The sequence below is a fragment of the Fragaria vesca genome, linkage group LG7 (assembly GCF_000184155.1).
Source record: "Fragaria vesca subsp. vesca linkage group LG7, FraVesHawaii_1.0, whole genome shotgun sequence".
In the NCBI taxonomy this organism is placed as follows: Eukaryota; Viridiplantae; Streptophyta; class Magnoliopsida; order Rosales; family Rosaceae; genus Fragaria; species Fragaria vesca.
Genome location: NC_020497.1, coordinates 17366639 through 17390078, shown reverse-complemented (window position 1 = coordinate 17390078; position 23440 = coordinate 17366639). Strand labels below are relative to the sequence as shown.

The 23440-nt window shown below is 37.9% G+C and overlaps 1 protein-coding gene and 2 pseudogenes across 3 annotated transcripts in view; 1 reads left to right on the top strand and 2 right to left on the bottom strand.

Moving 5' to 3' along the window:
* LOC101309983 overlaps positions 1–23440 on the top strand; it is a 259355-nt pseudogene that overhangs the window by 133194 nt on the left and 102721 nt on the right. The gene's annotated exons all lie outside the window — the stretch shown is intronic.
* On the bottom strand, positions 36–6158 carry LOC101304040 (DNA-binding protein SMUBP-2-like). The gene is made up of 15 exons (XM_004307518.1): positions 5981–6158; positions 5796–5900; positions 5628–5711; positions 5343–5432; positions 5191–5274; positions 4740–4904; positions 3862–4049; positions 2929–3001; positions 2534–2587; positions 2138–2395; positions 1586–1792; positions 1382–1485; positions 806–950; positions 558–692; positions 36–404 (listed from the first exon to the last, which is right to left on the bottom strand). Exons 1-15 carry the CDS (start codon positions 6068–6070, stop codon positions 228–230), a joined length of 1959 nt encoding a protein of 652 aa, XP_004307566.1. The 5' UTR covers positions 6071–6158; the 3' UTR covers positions 36–227.
* LOC101304915 lies at positions 21228–23346 on the bottom strand (annotated as a pseudogene). The gene has a single exon (XR_185272.1). The product of XR_185272.1 is annotated as a peroxisomal acyl-coenzyme A oxidase 1-like (transcript).

The following is a 23440-nucleotide window of genomic DNA, read 5'->3' as shown; positions in this document are numbered from 1 at the left end:
ATGTAGTAGGAACAATCTAAATTGGTAATGAGAATAAAGCTGAAGTAACTAGTTTCAAACAGGTATAACCAGGCCAAAAGATTTTCCAATAGGTACAAATATCTTTTGAGATTAGAAACTGTTTTAATTAGAATATAAATATTGTTCAGCAGCACAAGCAATGGGGGCAATATATCCAGAGCTATGCCACCAAACACACATACCTGTTGATGCCAGGGTACTTTTCCTCATTCATTGCTATACTCTGAGGCACTTAGATACTCACCATGCTCCTCAAAGTACTCTATCAATCGCTTCAAGAATGCATCGTTACTCACTGTCTCAGTATCACAGACAAGACAACATTGCCTCCTTGCTCGTGTCACAGCCACATTCATTCGCCTGTGATCGCTCAGAAACCCAACCTGAGTATTTTTAGCAAAATTCCCAATTCAGTTTGTTTAGGTTGTAAAATTTAGTTAATAATTGAGACGTCTACAATCTATTTTTTTATTTTATTTTTATTTTTATTTTTATTTTTTTTTATGCATTAGCAACAGAACCAGCGACAAGTATACCTCTCTGTTTGAGTTTGACCGAACCATTGAAATAATGATGGCTTCCTTTTCCCGGCCTTGGAAGCCATCGACTGTTGAAATTTCCAAATCCTTTAGCTTTTCTTCATTGCTTTTCAACTTCTTCAGTATGAAAACCTGCAATACTAGATCTGATATAGTGAAGAGAAGAGAAATATCTATTCTACTAAAGTATTTGCATAATGTAGAAACCCACGTTCTGATTTTATGTATTCAGGAGTTTTTGATACCTGTGCAGCATAAGGGGTGATAATTCCAATATCAGAAGCCTGGACACCGCTTTGAATGAGTCTCTTTGCATGGGCAATAGCAACATCAGCTTCACCCTCATTCATAGTGCTTTCCTCTTCATCCTTCTTTTCTTCCATGTCACACCTGAAGCAGATCAGTGCAAACAAGTCACACATGTGATGCATAAAGCATTTCTTGTGTCGTACTAAGAGAAGCTCTCCGACACCATGTGGACATAACTCACTCATTTTTGTTCCTTGGGACATTCAAAACGACTCTTTTTCTTAGTAATAAATTCTAGCACTTGCTAATAAATGATAAAATAACCCTTTCAAAATAAAAGGACATGTATAACTCATTTTGAAATGTATAAACAAAAAGGTCATGCTCATCTCAGATAAAAGACATCATCTCATGCCATGTCTGTGTCTTCAGTTGTGTCTATATGCAGCACTATGAGAGACAGGAAAAAAATCAAATTGCCACCGTGCTGCCTGACTAGGACTTATAATACAAAACAGTAGTAAAAGGTTTGTTTTTAAAACTACAGTTTATAGCAGCAATGAACTGCATACCCAGCTATATCAATTAGAAGAAGGGTTGACTCTGTTGAAGAAGTCTTCTTTACATCCTCAAGATCCAAAAGCATATGTCCAGCAACACTTGGATGGGCTTTAACCTGCAACGACACGAAAGCATATGATATAATCAAATCTAATGACCTTCGGTGATTTGATTATAAATTTACTCAAGCCACCATCCAGACTTCCTCTCAGCACCTTACTATTGTAAAGCTCCTTTGATGACCAATCCATGATACGCTCATGCATGCGGTACTGAACAGTCAGCATAGATACGACTTTGTTTCCGTATATGTCCGCAAGGCGTTCAAAAAGGGTTCTTCCTAAACCTTTCTTCTCAGCTTCAGCACTCTGGATGGTTGGAGGAAGCTGAAGATGATCGCCTGCAAGTATACATCTTGAACCCTAAAACAATGAACTCAGATTTTTTTAAGTGGATTTTGGAGTGCGAGTAAAATTTGACTTTCTAAAAATTTTCACTAAAAAATATACATATATAATTCTTGCAACTGTAGGATACACATATTGATTTTAGCACTCTAGATGTTTAAGTCTTCAACTTCTGCTTGTCCTGGAATCTATGTCTTCAATTAACTAACATGCTCAAAACACACAATGTGTTTCTTTTAAGACTACAGAGACTAACACATGCATTAGTTCTTTGTCATGAACAGCGCGCCGTTTTATGGAAATGAATATGCAAGGTTTGGTGGTTAACATTATGTATATGCCTATGTACTAGTCCATTACCTTAAGCAGTGCTATCCAGCATGCTATCTCAAGTGCCTGTGCAGCTTCATCAATAATCACCAAATCAAATGATATGTGGTCCAGCTTGCGAGACGATGCCCCAGTCAAAGTTGTCAACACCACATCTGCATTTTTTATTACATCTGTCACAGCAAGCTGCTGCCTTTTACGTTCCTCCTTGGAAAGAATCCTTAGCTCTTTCTGGATTTCCCTCCTAGTGTTTTTGTCTTTGGTTCTTAATAGCTTTCCATTCAATTGCTGCAATAATACAATGTGCACGTATTCATGAGTAGGTATGCCATAGAAATGTGTTAGTTTGGTAAACTATAATGATAAAAAAGAACTAAAAACTTTTTAATATGCACGTTAATTTAGGCTTTAATTATAAAAAATTACCTTCATTTCCTTTCGAATGTCATTTGCCAGAGAACTGTTATCTCCTCGCAAGACCTGAGAGCAAAGCAAGCAAGTAATTAGACGAAAGTACGCCCTCAATTCAAGGAGATTATGGCCTAGATTTTTCGCTCTACGGTGTTGGAGTGCAATTCTACATCCTTATGTAATGACCAAACGCTCCCTCCTTGTGTGTGTACGAGCATGAGTACTATAATGAGGTGCAATGAAGATTGTGAAACTTCATATGCTTATACAAATGCCACAGCACTTAGTGCACAGAGAACATTAATGATGCAGAATGCACAATACAGACATGAAATAATTGTGCTAATGGTATGAAATTATAAAATTTTGATATCACAAAGACTAGAATCTTTCCAACATAATTCACATACCTGTGCATCCAATGCACTATCCAGTACTTGAGGTAGTAAACGTGCAGGATGTCCCAATCTCACTAACTTTACTCTGTAGATAGTAATAAGCATTAAGCCTTTACTTAATTACCATCTACTTAATGAGGCAAAAGAAAAGAAAAAAAACAAATACGAGAGTGCATCATCTATAGCCAACTTGTACTATTATACAATTAGTAGTTAGCACTAATTTATTCAATTATCACAATACAATATGGTACAACTGACAGGACCATTCCTACTCATTAACTGAATATTCAGATTGTCTCATTTTATTTACATTAACATGGCAGGTTGGAGAACAATACAAGTTAAAAGTTCACATCAGCTATCAGCTATATCATTGGTCAACTCAACTGTAATGATTGAAGTGCAAAGTGTTGAATGCACAATTTTTTGTTCAAGTGTTATTAAGAATTAAAAAAGAAAGTTCTTTAAAGTCCATAAACCTACTAGTCTATTTATTTCTACTTAACCTAACCAAGTGGCACCAACTGCAATCTGAACAAGAAGCCTCCTTGACCATTTGACTATACATCAACAACCAGCCTCTCAACAATATTTTCTTTATCAAAAAGAAAATATCAAAGGAATGCTGAAAATAGTTTCTAATCCCAAAGAACTATAAAAACATTAATATACTACAAAATGGGGTCATACTAATATCAAAGTAAAACTTGGTTCTTTATCACCAATAAAACCTGAACATTGACTGTCTGTATGCAGTATCTGAAGTTAGCAATAGCTTGACAAGAAACACTGAAAATAAAATGAGAACGAATAAACGAAAGGAAGCAAAGGCCAGCAAAAAAGGATTACAGACTTCTCTGATTTAGCACCTTATACTTGTTTTAATAGAGCTAAAAATTTTGACAAAATAAGAACTCCACAATTATGTAGGCAGTGAAATACCTTTGGCGCGCCAATCGCTCAACAATGTTGTCAACAGCAATATTCGAAGCAGCACATGCAAGGATCTTTGATCCACGTTTGACTTCTTGCAAAACAATTTCCACCACAGTTGTGGTTTTTCCTGTTCCAGGAGGCCCATGCAGCAAAAATACATTCTTGGATGACAGAGCCTTTGAAATGGCATCTTTCTGTGGAGATCAGGGGAAAATGAGACAAGTATTAAGATTGAATCCTGGGGTGGTGTATAATTTTATCAATATGGATTCAGATGATCAAACGAAAAATTGGCAGACCCATACACAGAACAACAAAAATTCATATATCAATTAATATTCAGAAGTATGCAACCAAAGCCGATCTAATCTTGTAAATTACACCAACAATATTCATGGTAGAACTATTTGAACAAATGATATCAAAACCTTATCATTAACAATTCATGTATTTCGAGACCCTTACTGTTAATAGCACATGAAAAACTTATATGATATTCGCAAGGCTATAATATCTCAGAGTCCTTAAATAAAGTTACGTATCAGTCATAGTAATGAAGTTTTGTTAATTATTTATCAGTATATGCATGTTACCTTTATTTAGTTGCACCAACAAATTAGTAACTTCAAAGAACCATAGGTGATAACGATCATCATTTAAAGGTAGCGCTGTGTGCATGATATACACAGAGATTAAGTACATAAGCATGCAGGTACATATTGTGTTTGTATTTGCTGATTGTGTGTTCATTTTATAAAGCTAAAGATTTAAAGGAATTGAACATGTTCCTATTGACATAAAATTACGCATGATGACATCATAAGTGGCATCTTGAAAAATCCAAAAACAAGAAACAAGGAAGTACATATATTAGGCTTCAGGACCTGAGAGTGATCCAGGTTTTTGTTAAATGGGGAGAATGTGACTTCCTTCTTAGCCACTGTTGGTGCCCTCTCTCCAAACAAGACAGGAATTAAATCAGAAGCAGGACCCTTTTGCACACCTTTACTCAATTGTATCAGAGCGTCCTTCATCCTACGATATGTAACCTGAGAAAACAAAAATATTACTAGAACTCTTCGCCAACGAATATAATCTTTGACAAAGGCATAAGAAAGAGAAGACTGAAAGACAATGCATAGACCACGGACCAAAGAGAACATTACTGGTGGTAAAAAATCACTTTAAATTATTTCCATGTCAATGACCAATATGGTCCCAATCACTAATATAACAAATACGGCCTTCAAAAACATGTGGTGGTTCAAAACATACAGATGAGAAAACTGAATAAGAAACTAGAAAATTCAAAGACCTGAGATTTGAACTTCATACCTCATTTGTGAGTTTCTCTAACCGTAGGGGACTATTTAATCCGTCTTCAGGAATGTCATCAAAAGCGACAGTGATTGATGAGTCCTGTTCAATCAAACCTATCAGGACCAAAACCGCATATGTCCAACTTTACATTTCATAGTTAGAATTACCTTTAACCGGTACACGACGCCTTGTCCAAGAGCAGGTGAGCCCAAATCAGCCTTGTTCGGTCTTAGAACAACCACATCATGTGTGCCAAACTGACAAAATAAAAGAGAAAAATATTGTGAAAATTCGACACAGAGTATGTTAAGAGACTCAATTTTGACAACACATTCAAAAACAGCCACATCATCAGCCCATGAAGCGAATAAAACCACACACTTACACATTGCAAACAAGAATTAGCATCCGACAAGAAACTCAAATGGAGCTTAGAAATTTGGAATGTTCACCTTGTGAGGAGGAAGAGGAAGAGCATTACTGTTTTCTGTTTTGGTAGACTGGAACTCAAGAAGAGTCTTTCCCATTAGTCCTGTCTAAATTCTCAAAAGCAAAACATAGTTCAGTTCAGTGCTCTAAAACCGAAACACGAAAAGCTTGAGAAACAAGAGAGAGTGTACCTGAGCATCGACGCACTTCAGATTGAGAATGGCGGAGCCTATCTTTTGAGCAGTGTCGAGATTCCTGGAGGCGCCGCTGGTGATGGAGGCCGATATCTCCGCTTCCTGAATGCCCCACACAAACTCCGCTTACATTCAAATTGAGAGTGAAAGAAAGGAAGGCAGTATGAGAGATAGAGAGGAACCTTTTCCAAGTCGATGAGAGGAGCGGTGAGGGAGATGAACTGGTCGAGAGTGATGGACGGGGGTTTCTGCTTCCTCTTCCCTCCGTCCATGGCTGCTCTGCTTCCGTCGATTACAAGGATTTGGAGAGTTTATAAAACAAAACCAAACTCTCGGAAATGCTATTCACGTTTTGTTAGTGAGCGCCTCCCACGCTGCGTATAGATTACCGGTTTCTTTTCGTTTTTATCTTCTTTCCTTTTTCTTTTCTTCAGATGAGTCATGTGACTTATTCTTCAAAAAGGGTTGGTGTGGTTGTCTTAAGCCACTATTAATAAAAGAGGAAAATACAGCGTTGGTATCCTAATTTTTGTGGCACGGCCAAAATGATACTCATACTTTAAAAACTATTAATATGATACCCAAACTTCTATTTCGCTACCAAAGAAAGACCTGAGGCCAATTTCCGTAACTGTGCCGCTAGTTTGCTAATGTGGCCGACATGAGACCCACCTAAAAAAGGTGCAATAACAAAAATAACCTTCTAACTCTCACCAGAACCGTTTTCCCTTCAAAAACTCTAAATTTGAATTTTTCTGGGTATCACATTTATCAGTCCAACAAAGTTTAGGTACTGCTGCTGTGTTTATCTGCTGACAAGAAATATTATGTAATAGCTGGAAATGTAACATAGAAATTTAAACATAAAACAAAAAAAGGCTGCCAATATCATTGAATTAAAACCAACATCAACATAAGAAACATACTATGCATCATAATTCAAGCTTAATTGGTTTCCAAAAACTCAAGGAACCACATTGTTTGTAAAAAAATAATTCCAAACTATGATGAAGTACACATTATGTTTCTCTAATTTAAAAGCCAACACATTCACTTTTGAGCACCCCCCTGCTGCATGATTTTGGCTGCTTTGAGTAGAAGGCTGTGTTGAGGCCGATGCACTACCATTTACTGCAGAACTACCCTCCATTGCCAACTTCATTGATTCCTTGGGTGGTCCTTGTTAGGTCTTGATTCCTTGGGTGGGGCTGATGCCCTTTGGACCTGTGGAACACAAACAAGATATTTCCAACACAATTCAACAACCACATTTGACTTCACAATTCAACAAGACATTTCCAACACAATTCAACAACAACATTATTTCCAACAGTTAACAAAGCATTTCAGCAATACCCCTAAAACCAAAGTACTTCCAAAATGCCAATGAAAGGATAGTAAAAAGATGCAAACACTACATTGTGTTGTGAAGTAGCTTAAAGCAATAAAGCATTCAAACAAAACAGAAAGACATTCTAAAGCAATGATCAATTAGATTACCACAACGACAGTTAACAGAAGATAACAAGTAAATATAGTTCTACACTTCTAATGTTCAACCAACTTTAAGCATACCAAAATCTTGATCTCTAACTTCAATTTGAGAAACAAATTACATGTATAAGAACCTTTTAAAGATGATTCCCAATAGGTAACAACAAAGAAAAACCCAATCCTAATGCTTTACTTCCTACCAAGATGATCCTCCATAACTAGAAGCATAAATACATTGAAATAATAAAGTCATAAAGAATCATCTATACTTTATGAAAAACACCTTCACACCTTCACGTTGATATGATTCATCTATAAAGAATGATTCATCTATAAAGCAAGTGTTCTGTTTTCTTTGCATCATCGGTCAAGTACATACACACACATCCATAGATAATGAGAGTCAAATAAGTCAGACAGGACTCTAAAGCTTATACAATTTGGTACTCAAACAGATTAATAGATCACTTTTTGCAAATTTAAGGCTTTACCAAATTTAAGGCAAATTTAAGGCTCCTGTTAGATGGGAAACTAGCAAAGATGCATGGTTGAAAGCAGAAAATGGTGTAGATTGGCAGAAATAAAATGTAAGATTTTCTATGAACTAGGAGCATACTTTTTATAAGACTCATCAATTTTTTCGATATATTTTCTGGTCCCGATAATGTCCTCAAGGTACTCAAAGAAACCTTCATCCTGAGATCCCTGAGCTTTTGGCTTCATGAGTGAAATCTGCTCCACTTGACCCTGATGAGTAACCAGAAGAACATTGTTAATATGACGAGACAATCTGAAGCAAACTTAATGAAGTGCATCTTAAATATCAAACCTGAAGAATCAAGAAGCGATTGTTGTCCAGGTCAACTCGTTTCCCTTTTAGTTTCGTCACTTCCTGGTAACTTCAGTAAAGTTGCTTGAACGATCATTGATGTAATACTTTGAGGAGTTATCTCGATACGCTACCCTAGTGATTACAAAGTCACTTCTTGGAACAGCTTCAAACGTCCCATCGTCCTGTAACAATTGCAACCAAAAATCCTCAAATTTATCTTCAGTAAAGGCTGACAATTCATTCTTGTTTTATTTTCTTAAAATCCCAATCAGAAAAAGAAGCAAAATGTTGATGATTACCAAATCAATCCATATTCTGGCCATCGGTGGAGTTATGAATGAGCTCCGAAACTCTGTTAAGTCGCATCTACAGAATCACAATGCACAAATTAGGAACATCAAAATGAATCAAAAATCTGCTTAATCGGTATACCTGCTTAGCTCGCTTTCCGAATACAAACAGCATTGCATCAATGACATTGCTCTTCCCACTCCCATTAGGTCCAACAACTGCCGAAAAGCTCTAAATCCATAGCCAAAACACAAGTAAATAAACCAACAGAAACGCATCAAAGTCGTCTAACAAAACCAACCCTAACCTTATGGAAAGGACCAACGCGTTGTTCACCGGCGTAAGACTTGAAGTTCCTCATGACCATTTCCCTGATGAAAAGCCGAGGCTTCCTCGAGCCCAAGCCGTCGCCGATGAACTCGTCCGGCGCCGATTCCATGCCGCGGACGCCGACGGCGACGTTACCCTTGCGGACGGCTTCGAGGGCCTACTGGACTTGGAAGAGACGACTTGGTTGATTACGGCTTTGATTGGTTGATTCAACACAGTAATCAACCAAATCAAACCGGAAAGATGAAACCCAGAGAGAGATATGGGGCTGTGGTGGCTTACCTTTAGCTAGAGAGCTTCGGCTGCGTCGGTCTCCTCTGCAATTTAGGGTTTTCGAGAAAAAAGGGGTTGCAGAGAGAAGAGATGGAAATGAAAGGGGGAGGGGGAAGAAGTCGAGTTTTGAATGGATTAGGGTGTCATTTGGGTAAAATGTCATTTTTGCCCTTTTTTTTGGACTTGATACTGGCCACGTCACCAAACAAACGGCACCGTCACGGAAATTGGCCTCAGGCCTTTCCTTGATAACAAAAATAAAGTTTGAGTATCACATCGATAGTTTTTAAAGTCTGGGTACCACTTTGACCGTGCCACAAAAGTTGGGGTACCGGTGCTGTCAAAACTTCTTCATAAAACAATCAAATACAAGATGTAATTTTAGTTTTTAATTATAAATAAAAGTCCCAAAATAATATCGATAATTTCTACAAAGTAGATGTATTCTAACAAACACCAATTGAAAAAAAATATTGTTCTAATGATGACTCTATTTGTTTTGTCACAACGGTGACATAATGAAAAAATCACGTAGATATGTAACATATCCTGATGTCAAATTGTTGATACCCGAGAAATCATGCACTTTGCTACGCGACAATTTGTTATGCAATTCATGCAAATTCCTATAATCTTAGGATTTTAACACGCCAAGCAAATATGCCCATTGATGTGGACTCAAACCACATCCACACATCATTGGGGCTTGTAGAAGTGGGTGTGATGTGAAAGGTTACAGAAACACATAATGCTCATTTGTCAGTTTAATGTCATTGGTGATTTCAGTCTTGGGCCCAAAATCTAAACCCAACGACTTAGATCAACAAATGAAATGGTGAACATGCATGAGAATTTGAGATTAGGTTACCATCCTTTCAAACCCAAAAGGCCAAAAGCGTAAAACCCACATAGAGACCCCCAGCTATTTTTTCTACAACAACACATCTATTTTCTGCTTCTACGCCTGATCTATTTTCCCTGCACCAACAAAATACCTAACTTTCTCTTTCCCCGCAACACATGAATACAGTCCAAAACAACTCCTCTCTGAATAATAGTCTCATTCTGTAGAAGAAGCCATGAGACCAATCAAAAGTGTACCCCGGTCCCGACGTCGGCGGGTTTTAAGCACCGAACGCCAATTCCGAGGCGTGAACGAGTGTTACAAAGCGGAACAGGGTGTGACAAAAAGCTTCCTTCTTTCCCTCAAACGATGATCACACTTCCCAATCTCTCTTGTCTACATCTCCTTGTTTTGTGTTGTCATGATCGTTGTCACTGCAACAACCCTTTTCTTTTGAGAGCCACCACCTCGAAGTAAGCTTTTCTTTTCCTGGTTTTAGGGCAAAATCACGTGGATTGAAGAGGGAGTATTTTACCCGGATAATGATATACTTTAGATCATCAAAATTTTATCCATTGAGCCTATAAAAGGTGAGTCCCTGCAGTAGAAAAAGGGAGGAAGCAAAACCCATAAAACGCCTACAAACAACCTTCAAATCCTAGGCATTCAAGCCTTCATGCCTTCAAGCTCCTTACCCAGCTAACCATCTTCTTCCCAAAACAACCACCTTCAACCTCCGCTTCTCACATATATCCTTACCCAGAAACCCCCAATTCTCTCACCGCAATGCTTTTCTAGCTCCCACACCACGCTTCATGCTGTCAAGCCCATTTGTTGTTTGAATCACATACAAGATTTCTTTTTAATCGGATTATTGGGTCAATCTTGGCATAGTCGCAATTTAATTCAAAAAAGACTCTCACATTTTGGCGACTCTGCTGGGGACTAGGTTGTGGTTCAGATAGTTAGTTCATCCTATTGTTTTTTACTTCAGGCATGATTGTTTTTTTTTTTCACATCTATTGTTGAATGCAAGCAGTTGTGGGCTCCCATATTAACAAGTTATAGCCTTATGTGCTAAGGCTTAATCTACAGCACGCTTGACATAGCCAAATAAAACTAGATCACAAGATGTTGGTGATTCTTGTTTCATGTCTCTTTTCTAAGTTGTAGGATTCTTTGCCAAAGCCCAAGCCTTCACATCAATAACTGAAATCTTCTTAATTGACTATAATATGAGTTTACCTCTAACATGTTATAGCCTTCAAAGTGTGTTTTTTGCTGTTGATTCCCAACTTTTATGCCTCCACCCTAAGTTCGTCCTTAGTATCTCACTGGCTATAACATGCTTGATGCTAAAACCAAATATGCCTTGAATAAGATAGTTCTTGTTGAAAAGTCTTTGTTCCAAGTTATAGCCTTTCCTGCCATTCATGAATCTTCACTGCAGTTGTTAATATTTTTACTGCAGTAGTCAAGAATATTTCATACCAGAAACCTTTGTTTTAAACTTTTCTCAAATCTTAAACTCTCAATCCCTAGCTAAGTTTTTATCCTCTTAGCCATGTCCTCAATTGTAGTAAAGTGGTAGCATTGCACTGCAATAGATGGTATCTAAAAAAATTGAAGAAGATGCAAACACGCTTAGCACTCAGGCTACATGCGATTAAGAATGTGATCTTCTTGGATCTATTATGCTCAAGGCATACAAGCAAACATTGTCTCCCTTGGATGATTACTTGTGCTTGATACTCAAAACATTTGTAATGCTACTGCTGGAAAATGCCCTGCCTATAACAACTTATGCCCTGCAAACACGCTTAGAGCTAAGTTGCACATTTTGTGGTGCAAGACATTGTGTAATATTTTACACCTATGTGTCAACTGAAGCAAACACTTGGGGGCTGAAAAAATTGTTGTTTACCCTTTTCCCTATCTATATGATCACCTTATATAAAATAACCCGCTTAATAGCACTCACAGCCAAAGCCTACTTTGTTACTAGCATTCCAAAATCATGCCAAAACCATTACAAAAAATCCTTGCAGACCTCTTTAAACCATTTGACACTATGCCACATCCAAATTGCTCCTAATACAACAACCAAGACCTCATTTGTGTACCTAAAGAAAGCATGTGCCCAAAACTCAAACCCATACATCATCCATTAGAGCAAAGCTAAGTTCTCACTACAACAACCAAATTCAGTAGTCAAATTGTTTGAAGCTCAAAATTCATAAGCCTAACATCAAATCTAGTCTTCTCACCAAAAAATAAAACATCAAATCTAGTCTACTATTTCAAGCCTTTCTCAGATGCTTTAAGTTTTCACTACAGGAAACAGTTTTAATAGCCGATTTTGGCTGAAATCAAATCAAGATTTCTATTACAAGCAGGCCATGCATCTACTGCTAAAGTCCAAATTGTCAACTAAAGGAGTTGATTTAAAACCAAGATTCCATATTACAAGCTTCTATTATACAAAACATGATATCCAAGCTAATACCATCATTAACTCCTAGTGCACAAGTCTTCTTGTCATTGTGGTTCAAGGCATGAAAGCTCTCTTTAAGACTGAAGAACAAATCTTCTTGGTGCACCTCCCTGCATCAGTTTTCCGAACTAGCGAGCATGCACATATAATAAAAAAATCCTTGCAGCTTCAATGGATGATCCAACTTGAAACTCACACCAAGTTCTCAATTCATGATGTCTCGACATGCATCCCTACTTATTAGAAAGGTCCCCTCAATCTTGACTTCTACAAGCTCCACATTATGCAACACAAGACCAAGCTCCTTAATCACTTTGCTCAAGCATACCTTTTTCTTTGCAAAGAAGCTGCCCCACCACACTCTTCAACAAACTATGCAAGACGGATCAAAAACTCTGAAGGAACCATCCCATCTTCAATCGAAGAATGTGTGTCACTCAAAATACACGCAACATCCTCAACAACAACACTCAGAGCAATCCACTTTAAAACAAGTGATGGAATTTCTAAACCACATTTGTAAGATCACTCTTATGTACACCCGAGTTGGAAATGAATGTCACAAGAAGGAGCCTCTCCATGGAGTAAGGCTGAGATATTGACACTACTACCACCACTTGCTGCCTTAGGAACATGATTCTCGAAAACTGATCCAGCCTACACAAAGAAGAATGATATATTTAGAAGATCGTAGTAAGAAGCGTAAACAACATGCAAAGCAAACAACTTCAAACATTGATTATGTGAACTATAGGTATGTCACTCCATAATTCACATAATCATGGGGGCTAGATACACTACATTATTACAAAATGAAGCAATGTTGCTACTTCCTCATTATTACAATATGCCTACACTGCACAATTCTTTTGCTAAAACATCCACACTAATACCTAAATTCAAACACAAGGAGTGTCAAAACAAAATGAAGACATGCAACAAACCAGAGGCACATACTCTGCAACTATAATGCCTTCATCCTACAAGTAAACAAATCAGTCTCTACATACAAAAAGAGAGATATACCACAAGCACATGCCAAAATCCTTGTATATATGCAAAAGGACCAAAAACTGAAACCAATTACATATCTAGCTTTCACCGCAGCTACCCTCTCCTTGCACAACTATGGTTAAGTTGCCCTGCAAAGTCATCATGCAAGCACGCACAAGAAGCATATGCCAAAATCCTTGTATATTATGCAAAGGACCAAAAACCGAAACCAATTACATATCAAGCTTTCACCGCAGCTACCCTCTCCTTGCGCAACTGTGGTTAAGTTGCCCTACAAAGTCATCATGCAAGCAGGCACAAGAAGCACATGTCATTAGTCATAAAACAATACTCGGTCAAGCAAAACCATTACGATATGCAAACAATACTTATTCAAGCAACAAACAATACTCAAGCAAGTAACAAGCTAAATCATTTAAGCAATCTAAACTCAATCAGGCAACAAGCAACACCTAATCAAGCCAATTTCATGCAAGAAGCAGTCTCCATCACTAGTCTCTCAAAATGATATTATAAGACACTTGGGGGCTAAGCGATGACAATCTCGTTCAAAGTCATTGTTAAAGGGTTAGTCTCCAACTCGTTTATGAGATCATTCTATTCCTATAATTCAAGCATATACCTTTAAGACCAACACCCTAAAATCAGTACCACTCCTTAGTGTCATGCTTTCTACAAGCAGGTATCTCTTTAAGCTTCTGTGCCAGTCAAAATCATGCACTTTTCAATCAATGTCCCCTGCTATTTCCAAGTGGTCCTAATATCATTGTGACATTTTTGTCACAAATCTTTCCCTAAGCTAAAGAACCAATGCTAATCTTAATATACTATGATTTGTATTTTGAATTGTTTATTTCTCCCCGCAACTCCAATCATTCCTCACATTTTCATTACCACACTAGAAAATCTCATATTTCCCCAAGCTAAAGAACCAATGCTAATCTTAATGTACTATGATTTGTATTTTGAATTGTTTATTTCTCCCCACAACTCCAATCATTCCTCACATTTTCATTACCACACTAGAAAATCTCATCTTTCCCCAAGCTAAAGAACCAATGCTAATCTTAATGTACTATGATTTGTATTTTGAATTGTTTATTTCTCCCCGCAACTCCAATAATTCCTCACATTTTCATTACCCACTACAAAATAGAATTCAGTTAGCCACCCCAAATTGCCACGGCGCAAATTTGCCGTCGCCATTGGTCCAAGTTTCGCGACGGCGCTGCGACGACAACGTTTCCGTCGCTAAATTAAAACTATTTTGCGACGGCAACTTCATGCCGTGGTAAAAAAATGAAAATTTTGTGACGGGAATGTGAAGCCGTGGCAAAAAAAATGTAAATTTTGCGACCGCGTCAGGAAGCCGTGGTACACTTTGAAATCACCACTTTTGATTTTGTCCCACCCTTTAATCTCAGCCGTGGATTTTATATCTTCCCTGAGTATAGAAGTGAAAAACCTAATCTCTATCCCTCATTTTGTCGATAGAGAAGAGAGAGGGTCTGAGACCGAGCTGCCCAGCTGCCATCCTTCGAACAGCCGCAGGCTAAACGAAGACCACAACTGAATCCCCTCTCCACCCTCTTCCTCCTCCTACCTTCCATTTCAATATGCATCCACCCATTTGGTAGATCGGAATCTAAACCCTAAAATCCCCAATTCCAATTCCGACGTGATTCATCCCTCTCTGGCCAAGCCTTTGCTTTTTCAAGGTAATATATTCTCTCCTTCTTCAATTTCGAGCTTCATTGAGCTTCAATTCGCAGCTTTGGTACCTAATTCTTCTTTTTCCCGTTTTGGGTTTTGCGAAGTACTAATCCGGCATGGCCTGCAGATCCGGCGACTTCCCTATATAATCCAACTAGACTGGTGTTGCATGTATACATGTGAACGATCACTGGTTCGATAGCATGCGAGTTATCTATTAAACAGTTCTGTCTACGGATGATAGGTTGGGGGGTTTGAGAAGGTGTATGAGATTGGACGAATATTCAGGAATGAAGGCATTTCAACTCGTCATAATCTTGAATTTACCACTATAGAGGTAATTCAATTTTCTTCTTATTTCGTTTGGTTATGTGGTTAATGTTTATGTATTTTACGCGATTAGCTACTTGTTTCATATTATTAGATATTTAACTTTCCTAATTTATCATGCGAACCTCTGATTGGTATTGGTATTAGTTTGATCTTAGATGTATGAAGCATATTCAGACTATGAAAGCATGATGAACATGACAGAGGAAATTGTTACACGGTGTGCACTTGCAGGTCACAGGAAGCTTACTCTTGATTACCAGGTGAATGTCCTTCAAGAAACTTGTGACAGAATTTTCTTGGCATAATTGTGGAATCAGATCTCTATATAGCTGGTATATATCCTTATATGCAGGGGGTGGAGATACATCTTGAGTGACCATGGAGGAGGGAAACCATGCACAATCTTGTCAAAGAAGCCACTGGAATTACTTTCAATGAGTTAGGCAATGATCTTCAAGTTGCTAAAGAAGTTACTCTGAAGAACCTAGGAGCTGACCTTGATTACAAATACAAATCTTCTATTGAAGCATGCTCATCTATTGGCCACCTTCTTAATGAGGTTGACGCAAATCTATACTACAAGGTTAATGCTCATCCAGCTGCCATCCTTTGGTCTGTTTGGTTTTAGGAATTAGGGTTTTGTGATGTCGCGAACGGATAGGATAGCTTTTGATCTTAGTAGGACCTTTTCGGTTGAAAGAGACATTGAGCAGGTACTATTATACTCTTATTTAGCTCCGGTTAATTTTGATTAAGCTGTTGTTTAGTTGCAAGTGTTGGATTGCTTGGCTTTGATTATTGGAAGATGTTAGATATTAGCTGCAAGTGTTAGATTCAGTAGTATTGTTTGGTGTAAAGTATTTTAGTGATGATTAACAATGATCATACTTGGTTTGTTATTATTTGCATTTCGCTGGTTTGCGGAATTGTTTCGAGTCTTAGTTGTTGAATTAGCTGCTCTTAGTTACATTGATGGTTACAGTTACATTGATCAACAAGCTAAGTTGCTAGTTATTTTCTTTTTTTGCTGTGCTTGTTTCTATATATGCTGATCCTATTTTATTAGTGACAACGGATATTCTCAATATATGTGGTATACTTGTGGAAAAATAGAATATACATAATTAGGGGAATATGGTATCTCAATTCATTCTCCTAACAATCCCTGGCAAGAAAGGAGCATACTTGCTCAACAACAGGCTGTTACTGCTTATGTAATTGAAAGTGCTTATGTTGGATTCTTGGTTGATCTTAACAACAGGCTGTTACTGCTTTGAAGAAAGGAGCATACTTGCTCAAGTACGGAAGAAGGGGAAAGCCCAAATTCTGCCCCTTCCGCCTTTCTAATGTAAGTTTACTCCTAAATATCTGGTTATAGTATTGCAATATCGTCTCTGTGTCTGCCTTCTTTTGTTCTTTCATAGGAAGCACACTTTGTGTCTGGCTGTCTGCCTTCTTCATTTTTCTTATTATAAGATTCTTTTATTTTTATTTTAGAAGACTGGATTATAATACAGATAATGAGTATGGAGTAAAGCCTTGAAATGACTATACGACTATACCTGTAACTAGCATATACATCAGAACCACCTATTTAGACCATTATAACTCAGCAACACACATACTCATATATGTATAATGAGAATTCATAAAGCATGGCGGTGGTAGTCATTTCTGCGATTTTCACAACAGTAGTTCCATTTCAATGCAGCTAAGCTTCCAACAAATTTGTTTTGCTAATAGATATTGATTGTTATTGGATTCTTACCCTCAAGATGATATCCGTTCTGATATGGTTCTCAGGGAAGGAGGAGAAACACCTTAAACTAAGCCATGTTTCTAGAATTATTTCTGGGCAACGCATTGTAAGTCTCTTTGTATATACAACATCTATATTATATATACTTGCATTGTTATTAGTGTATTATAAAGTTGTTACGTCACTAGTGCATGACAAATTGAATGTTGTTGGTTTAATCATGGCTCTTGCTCTTAAGTTTGTTTAAGGTTCATACAACCATTTATTTTGTTGCATGCCTTTGTATATTGTGAGCATGCCACTTTACATTACTTGGTCTTATCCAGCTGTGTATATACTGTTCAATGTGCCTATAATTAGTATGATATAAAACAACAGTTTCGTCCATACGTTGCTTCCTGTGTTGCATTTTGTTTGATATTGCCTCTTAAGTTATCAACTTTTTATCTAAGCATCTAGTTTATCAAGAACTTCTAAGCTATCAACTTTACTTTTTGAGTTATTGTTAAAGTGTAAATTATGGCAGATTCCAATACCTATTGTACCATTTGAAAATACAAGTTTTGTGGTTGTGGCAGATACCACTTTCCGTGCAATAAAGAGAAGACAACTTACAAAAGTTCTAACATGACATGCTTATCTTACAAGCAAATTGCACAATGGAAATGTTGTTGCAGAAAGAAATGTTATCACTTGGCTGGGCACTTGCTAGCTTGGAGGAGAGACATATATTTTTTTGAGAGATAGATAACTTATATTGATAGTTCTTATGATGTAAGATTGATGTTTGAGGACTCTAATTGAATGTAACAATTCTTTTCAGCATGTTTAATTTCTTTTTGCACAGCTTTTGTCCAAAATAAAATTAAAATAAAAATCTGGCAAGCTAATATGCTTGCCAGATTTTTTTTTTAATTCATAAATAGAATTTGCCACGGCAAGTTTGCCGTCGCTAATGGGTGATTTGCGACGGTGGAAGCAGTCGCCACTTGCCGTTGCTAAATATGCGACGGCTTTTGCAGTCGCTGTCTGCCGTCGCAAAAGAGTTGGCGACGGCTCGTTGCCATAGCCAAAAGCAACGGCCACGCTCTCAACGGCGACGGAAAAAATGCCATCGCGAAGCCGTCGCCGTTGCTCTTTCGCAACGGCAAAGTGGTTTTTGGCGACGGCTTTTTGCCGTGGCTAACCGAATTTTTTTTGTAGTGACCACACTAGAAAATCTCAGGTTATAGACACTCAATGCAGTCACTATTCTTCTGCAGAACCTGAATCTCACTGACATTAATCACAGCATTCTATCCTATGTTTGACCAAACACACCGTTATTCCAAGCCCAATGTCAAACCAATGTCAATATTACAAGTCTTCCTCAAACCAAAATAATCAGTACTCTACCAAAATTTTACCCCTGCAGCAAGTTGAAGCCCAAATACTGTAACAACAATAGTCTGGTTTGTGCATTTCATTTTTCATCTTTAGCAATTTGTATTCTCTACCATGGTGAAGTCACAATCTCAAGCAAAAAATCTAATATCCACAACTTCAATCATATGCCCGCCATATTTCCAGTAGCAAACCCTATCAACTCAAACCCTGAAGTTGATCAACCATGTCTACTGCAGTGGTCAACATACACCTTTATCTTCAGAACAATGCTTCATAAGATTAACCTCCCATATATTCATGTCTAAACTTCATAATGCTACAGGACACTACTAGTTTCATGCTACACTACAAGTTCCTTATGTAAACTTACATCAAACTACCATTGCCAAGCTTGTGTATGCACTTGTTCAATAAATCAAGCTACATGCTCTTTCCTAATTCCTAATACGCTTAAGATGAACATGCCATATAAATTCATACCAAGTATATCTAAATATAACAAGCTAATGCATACTTCAATCTTATAATCGCATCAAGCTTAATCCCATGCCAAGCGGATTCATGACTAGGAGGATTACTCCAAGCATATAAACAACATCAACATGCATATGAGTCTATACATTCAAAAAGCATATCAAGGGTCATTCTAAAAGCCAACATGGAGCATACATGAGCCTAATACAACATGCATATGCCAAGCTCCTCTTTTGAAAGTCATGTATCCATTCTAAAAGCCTTGAGAAAGCCACACCAAGCTCATCTCTAATGCAAATATTTTTCGATGCATATCCATGCTCTTTCATGGTCATTCAAATACCAAAGGCAACCACAAGCCAAAGCAATCAAAACATATGCCTAACGCATGCCTATGCAAGGTTGCCACAAGCTAAATCTCACTTAACACCAAGCAATTGCAATATGCATATTCATTTAAACGCGAAATCAAACGAAGTAAGGAAAATGCAAGAAAGCTTTATATACCACATGCAACTACTCTACCGCAAATATATGCTTGTAAATCCATACGCGCACAAAAACAATCGTCTGCTGTGCTGATTCGAGAAGACAATCAAAATCTAAGAAGACCGAAAGCTGTAGCACATGTTATCATAGTGTTTTATTTGTTTCCAAGCTCAAGTTTGCATTCAGCAAACAACAACACTGATTGCACATTGGAAGATAGTCTACCATTCGATAACCAAGCATAGGCATGGTTCAATTTGAGAAATTTGAGATCACCAGAAAAAAGGAGGACTACACAAAGAGACTTGTATGAAGGATTGCAAACACGACAATAGACTTCAAGAACTCAAATGCAGGACATGCCGACATGCCGACATGCCAACATGCTAATCATTGAGGCGATCATGCACTTCAGGGATGCCTACTCTATTTTGAGTTATAAAGAGAAATCAAGCAAATTGATGACATCAACAGGCATTATCAATCATTAACTACCAAATATGGTTTCTCATACATATTTTTCCATGCCTACAAAACATTGTCCTAGTCCATTTTTCAAACAAACAAACTACAAAACCTATCCAGTCAAGTGAAATTCACATTTCTCCTTATTCTATCATGAACCAAACACATGCAAGCCTTCCCTTATGACTGCAAATTCCAACGTCAACCATCTCCTTATAATTACTAGCTTACCCCTGATAATAAGATCCCTTCAATACCCTAAACCATTTCTAATGAATCTATGCCTCAAAACCCCAGCTTTTACCTTTTCTTATTTACCCAGATCCCCACACAAGCCTAAATCACCATCAGTATTCATTATGCCTAAACAAGCAATTGGAGCCAAGCAAAAGTAAAGCCGAAGAAACAATCGTTCCTAAATCTTACAAGGTGTGAGCAAAACTTCCTAGCTATCTTCATGAAGTATTCAAGCAATATTTCCAAAATGACCGACTAAAGCCAAGCAAGGAGAAAAATCTTATAGAAATCAGAAGGTTGTATAGCTTGAACATGCCAAAGTCAAGCCACATGTGAATTGCATCAACAAGGCTACAGGTAGCCTATGTGCGCTTTTGTTTCTTGGTTTTCATCTTCGGTTTTGGATTGTCATTATTGGCTCTCCCATACTTATGTCATGCAATTCATATCATATGCTGTAAACTGTAATCTACTCTTCATATGAATACAATTCATTTTTTCTCAAAAAAAAATGATATTATATTTATGAATTTTTACATTAAGGGTATTTTGGGGACTTTGGGTCGTGCATTTAGTAAAATAAATAATAGAATGAGAAATTAAATAGGTAGTGTATTGAGTAAGGGATGTGTATTAGTTAAGTAAAGAGAAAATGCTCATTTGCACAAAAACATGGATGTTAAAGCACTATCCAATAAAAATCTTTTCCTTTAACTCATTTAAATTATTCTTATAAAAAACAAGTATGCCCTTAATTCATATCAAACAGCCACCTCTCTCCTCTCAGATATGAAACTCTCTCTCTCTCTCTCTCATTAGGGGTGTGTATAAGATTTCTCTCTTCTTCTTTTTTATACAATTCTCTAGCATATGCCATACCTTGCGTCTTTTGTTTTTGTTGGCTATTTACTTTATAGTTGAAAACTTGGAATACAAAGTTTGGCCCATCTCTAGAGTTTGCGGTCAGACGACACACAAAAATTCTAAGCACTATGGTACACAACTTTAGTAAAACGAGCTACAACAGAAAATTGAAAGAGGATTTGCTGCTCTTGAGGTCATTGATATTGATATCTTCAAAGCCTTGCACTCCGGAGTTGTTGCTTCAGCAGAGGTTGGATGTATTCATGATAGCCATCATGTACAACACACTGAACAAAGTCATTGAGTGGATCTTTCCATGCCTTCCTCATAGAGCTTGGGATACACATTACCATCATAGCACCCAAGAATCGAGCCAAGGAAATGATGTGTGTAATTATATGCATCAACAAGGACTATAACATTGGGACGAAGCTTGGAATACAGATTCCTAACTTGATCACTGGCAAGTGAAGCTTGCTTGGGACTGATGCTTCTAGTTGACAGAAAATCACCCAAATTTTTCTGAATAAGATTCAAACAGTATATGTTGAAGAGGGTCTCCAATTAACTTGTTTCACTCCATTTCCTTCAATGTTTTGCTGCAACTTCTCAAGGAACTTGGAGACCACAATTAATTGCCAATGAGCAACTGCAGCTTGAACTAAATCTGGTGAGAGTTCAGAAAAGTTGGACTGGTAAACTTGGTGAGATTTTCGGCACAAGCAACCGACAATCTAATAGCCCTTGCTTCAAATGCCTCAAGTATTACAGTGGGATGGAACCAATCCTCAGCTTTTTGAACCTTACAGTGACATCGGATAAAGTGCTCCGCATGACCCATATAAGTTGTGGTTCCATTAGGCTTTTCCCCAGTCTGCAACTGAGAAATGGTCTTCATGAGAAATCTTGAAACATGTATAAGTACTTAAGTAGAACAATGTTATCTCCTTCATAAATACAAGCAGAGAAAAAAGAAGCATGTAAGTGATATAGCTCAGTAAGTCCACAGCTAGACAAGTAACCATGGCCACCACATAGTTTCCGACATTCTTCTACGTTGTCAACAGCAGCGGAAGTAGTCAAGGCCTTCAAACCAGCAGTGCAGGCATGCGCCTTCGGCAGCATAGAGAAATTGTTAGCTTCCAACTTTTGGATCAATTCTGTCATTCTGTGTATAGGCATTTCAACCACTCGCCGACAAATCTGAAAGCATAGGTAGAAGCCAGCAAAGGGAAGAGTACTTTGCTGAGTCTTGTATTCAATGACCTGTGTCTCAACACTATCTTGATTTTGTGGAGAACGAAATTGTCGACGAACAGCACTGTACCGGGTAGCAATGTGTACCTGCTTTTGAGTCTTGACAAGGCAATGGAAGTATCAGCTACAATGATTTGTCTGACACAAACCATAGCTCCATAAAGCAGCTGCTTCAGAACGTTGGATTCTATATGCTTTCCTTGTCTTGTGACCCTTGAGAACCTCATCAGCATTTGATTCCTTGGAATGCGCACTTGATCGAATATAAGGACACCATTGTCCATGGAATCGAATGCTCCACTTCCAAATTTCATCCCAATATCACCAACTGTTACACCTGGAAGAGGAAAGTGGTCATCTAGGCTCCGAATTTGGACTAGGAAACCATGTACTCCATAATCTTGGTTATTAGTAATAAGCAGAGCATAAACAACAGCATGTGTAGCAACCTTTCCCAATCCACCAGGCCACCATTTGCTTGAGGTCAGGGTAGGACTATGGATGGTGAACTCATCTGTCTCCGGATCAAAAGTCACGGTTGTCTCAAGGCCTTGAATGTTGGAGCCATGACCAAGTTCAGTTTGTGCATAAGTACCAATTATTTGCATCTTGTTTGCCAAAGGTAACCACTGTTGTTGCTGATCCTCAGTAGCAGACCCTTTAATAGCAGGCGCAAACATTCCCCAATGAACATAAGCATAAGTAAATTCATCAACATAGAACCTCAACCATGATGCCTCTTCTTCATAAAGTCCAAGCTCATGGATCCTTTTCCACACATAAGCTGCTTTTCTCAGAGCTCGTACTTTTAAACAACTCCTTCCTGCTTAGCACAGCTCTGTTGTACTTTCTAAAGCCTGGATCGCTAGCAACGAGTCAAGCGATCTGATCAGAGACTTGGAAGGCGTGGTGAGAACCTGCCCAGATGACCTTCATCTCCTCAACATTGGACTGTGCCTTGCTCCTCTCATGCACCAAATGATCCATTATGCCTTCCATATTTTTCAGACTCAACACAAAACCTTTGCAAATTAATGAAGAACCAACTGTACTCTAGGAAACCTTTTGGAATAAACGATTAAACTGGAAAGAC

Coding starts and splice junctions, on each gene's coding strand:
- LOC101304040 (XM_004307518.1), bottom strand. CDS start 6,070: ATGGACGGAGGGAAGAGGAAGCAGAAACCCCCGTCCATCACTCTCGAC. Junction 5,712..5,795: donor TGAAGTGCGTCGATGCTCAG/GTACACTCTCTC, acceptor TTGAGAATTTAG/ACAGGACTAATGGGAAAGAC. Junction 5,433..5,627: donor TTCCTCTTCCTCCTCACAAG/GTGAACATTCCA, acceptor TTATTTTGTCAG/TTTGGCACACATGATGTGGT.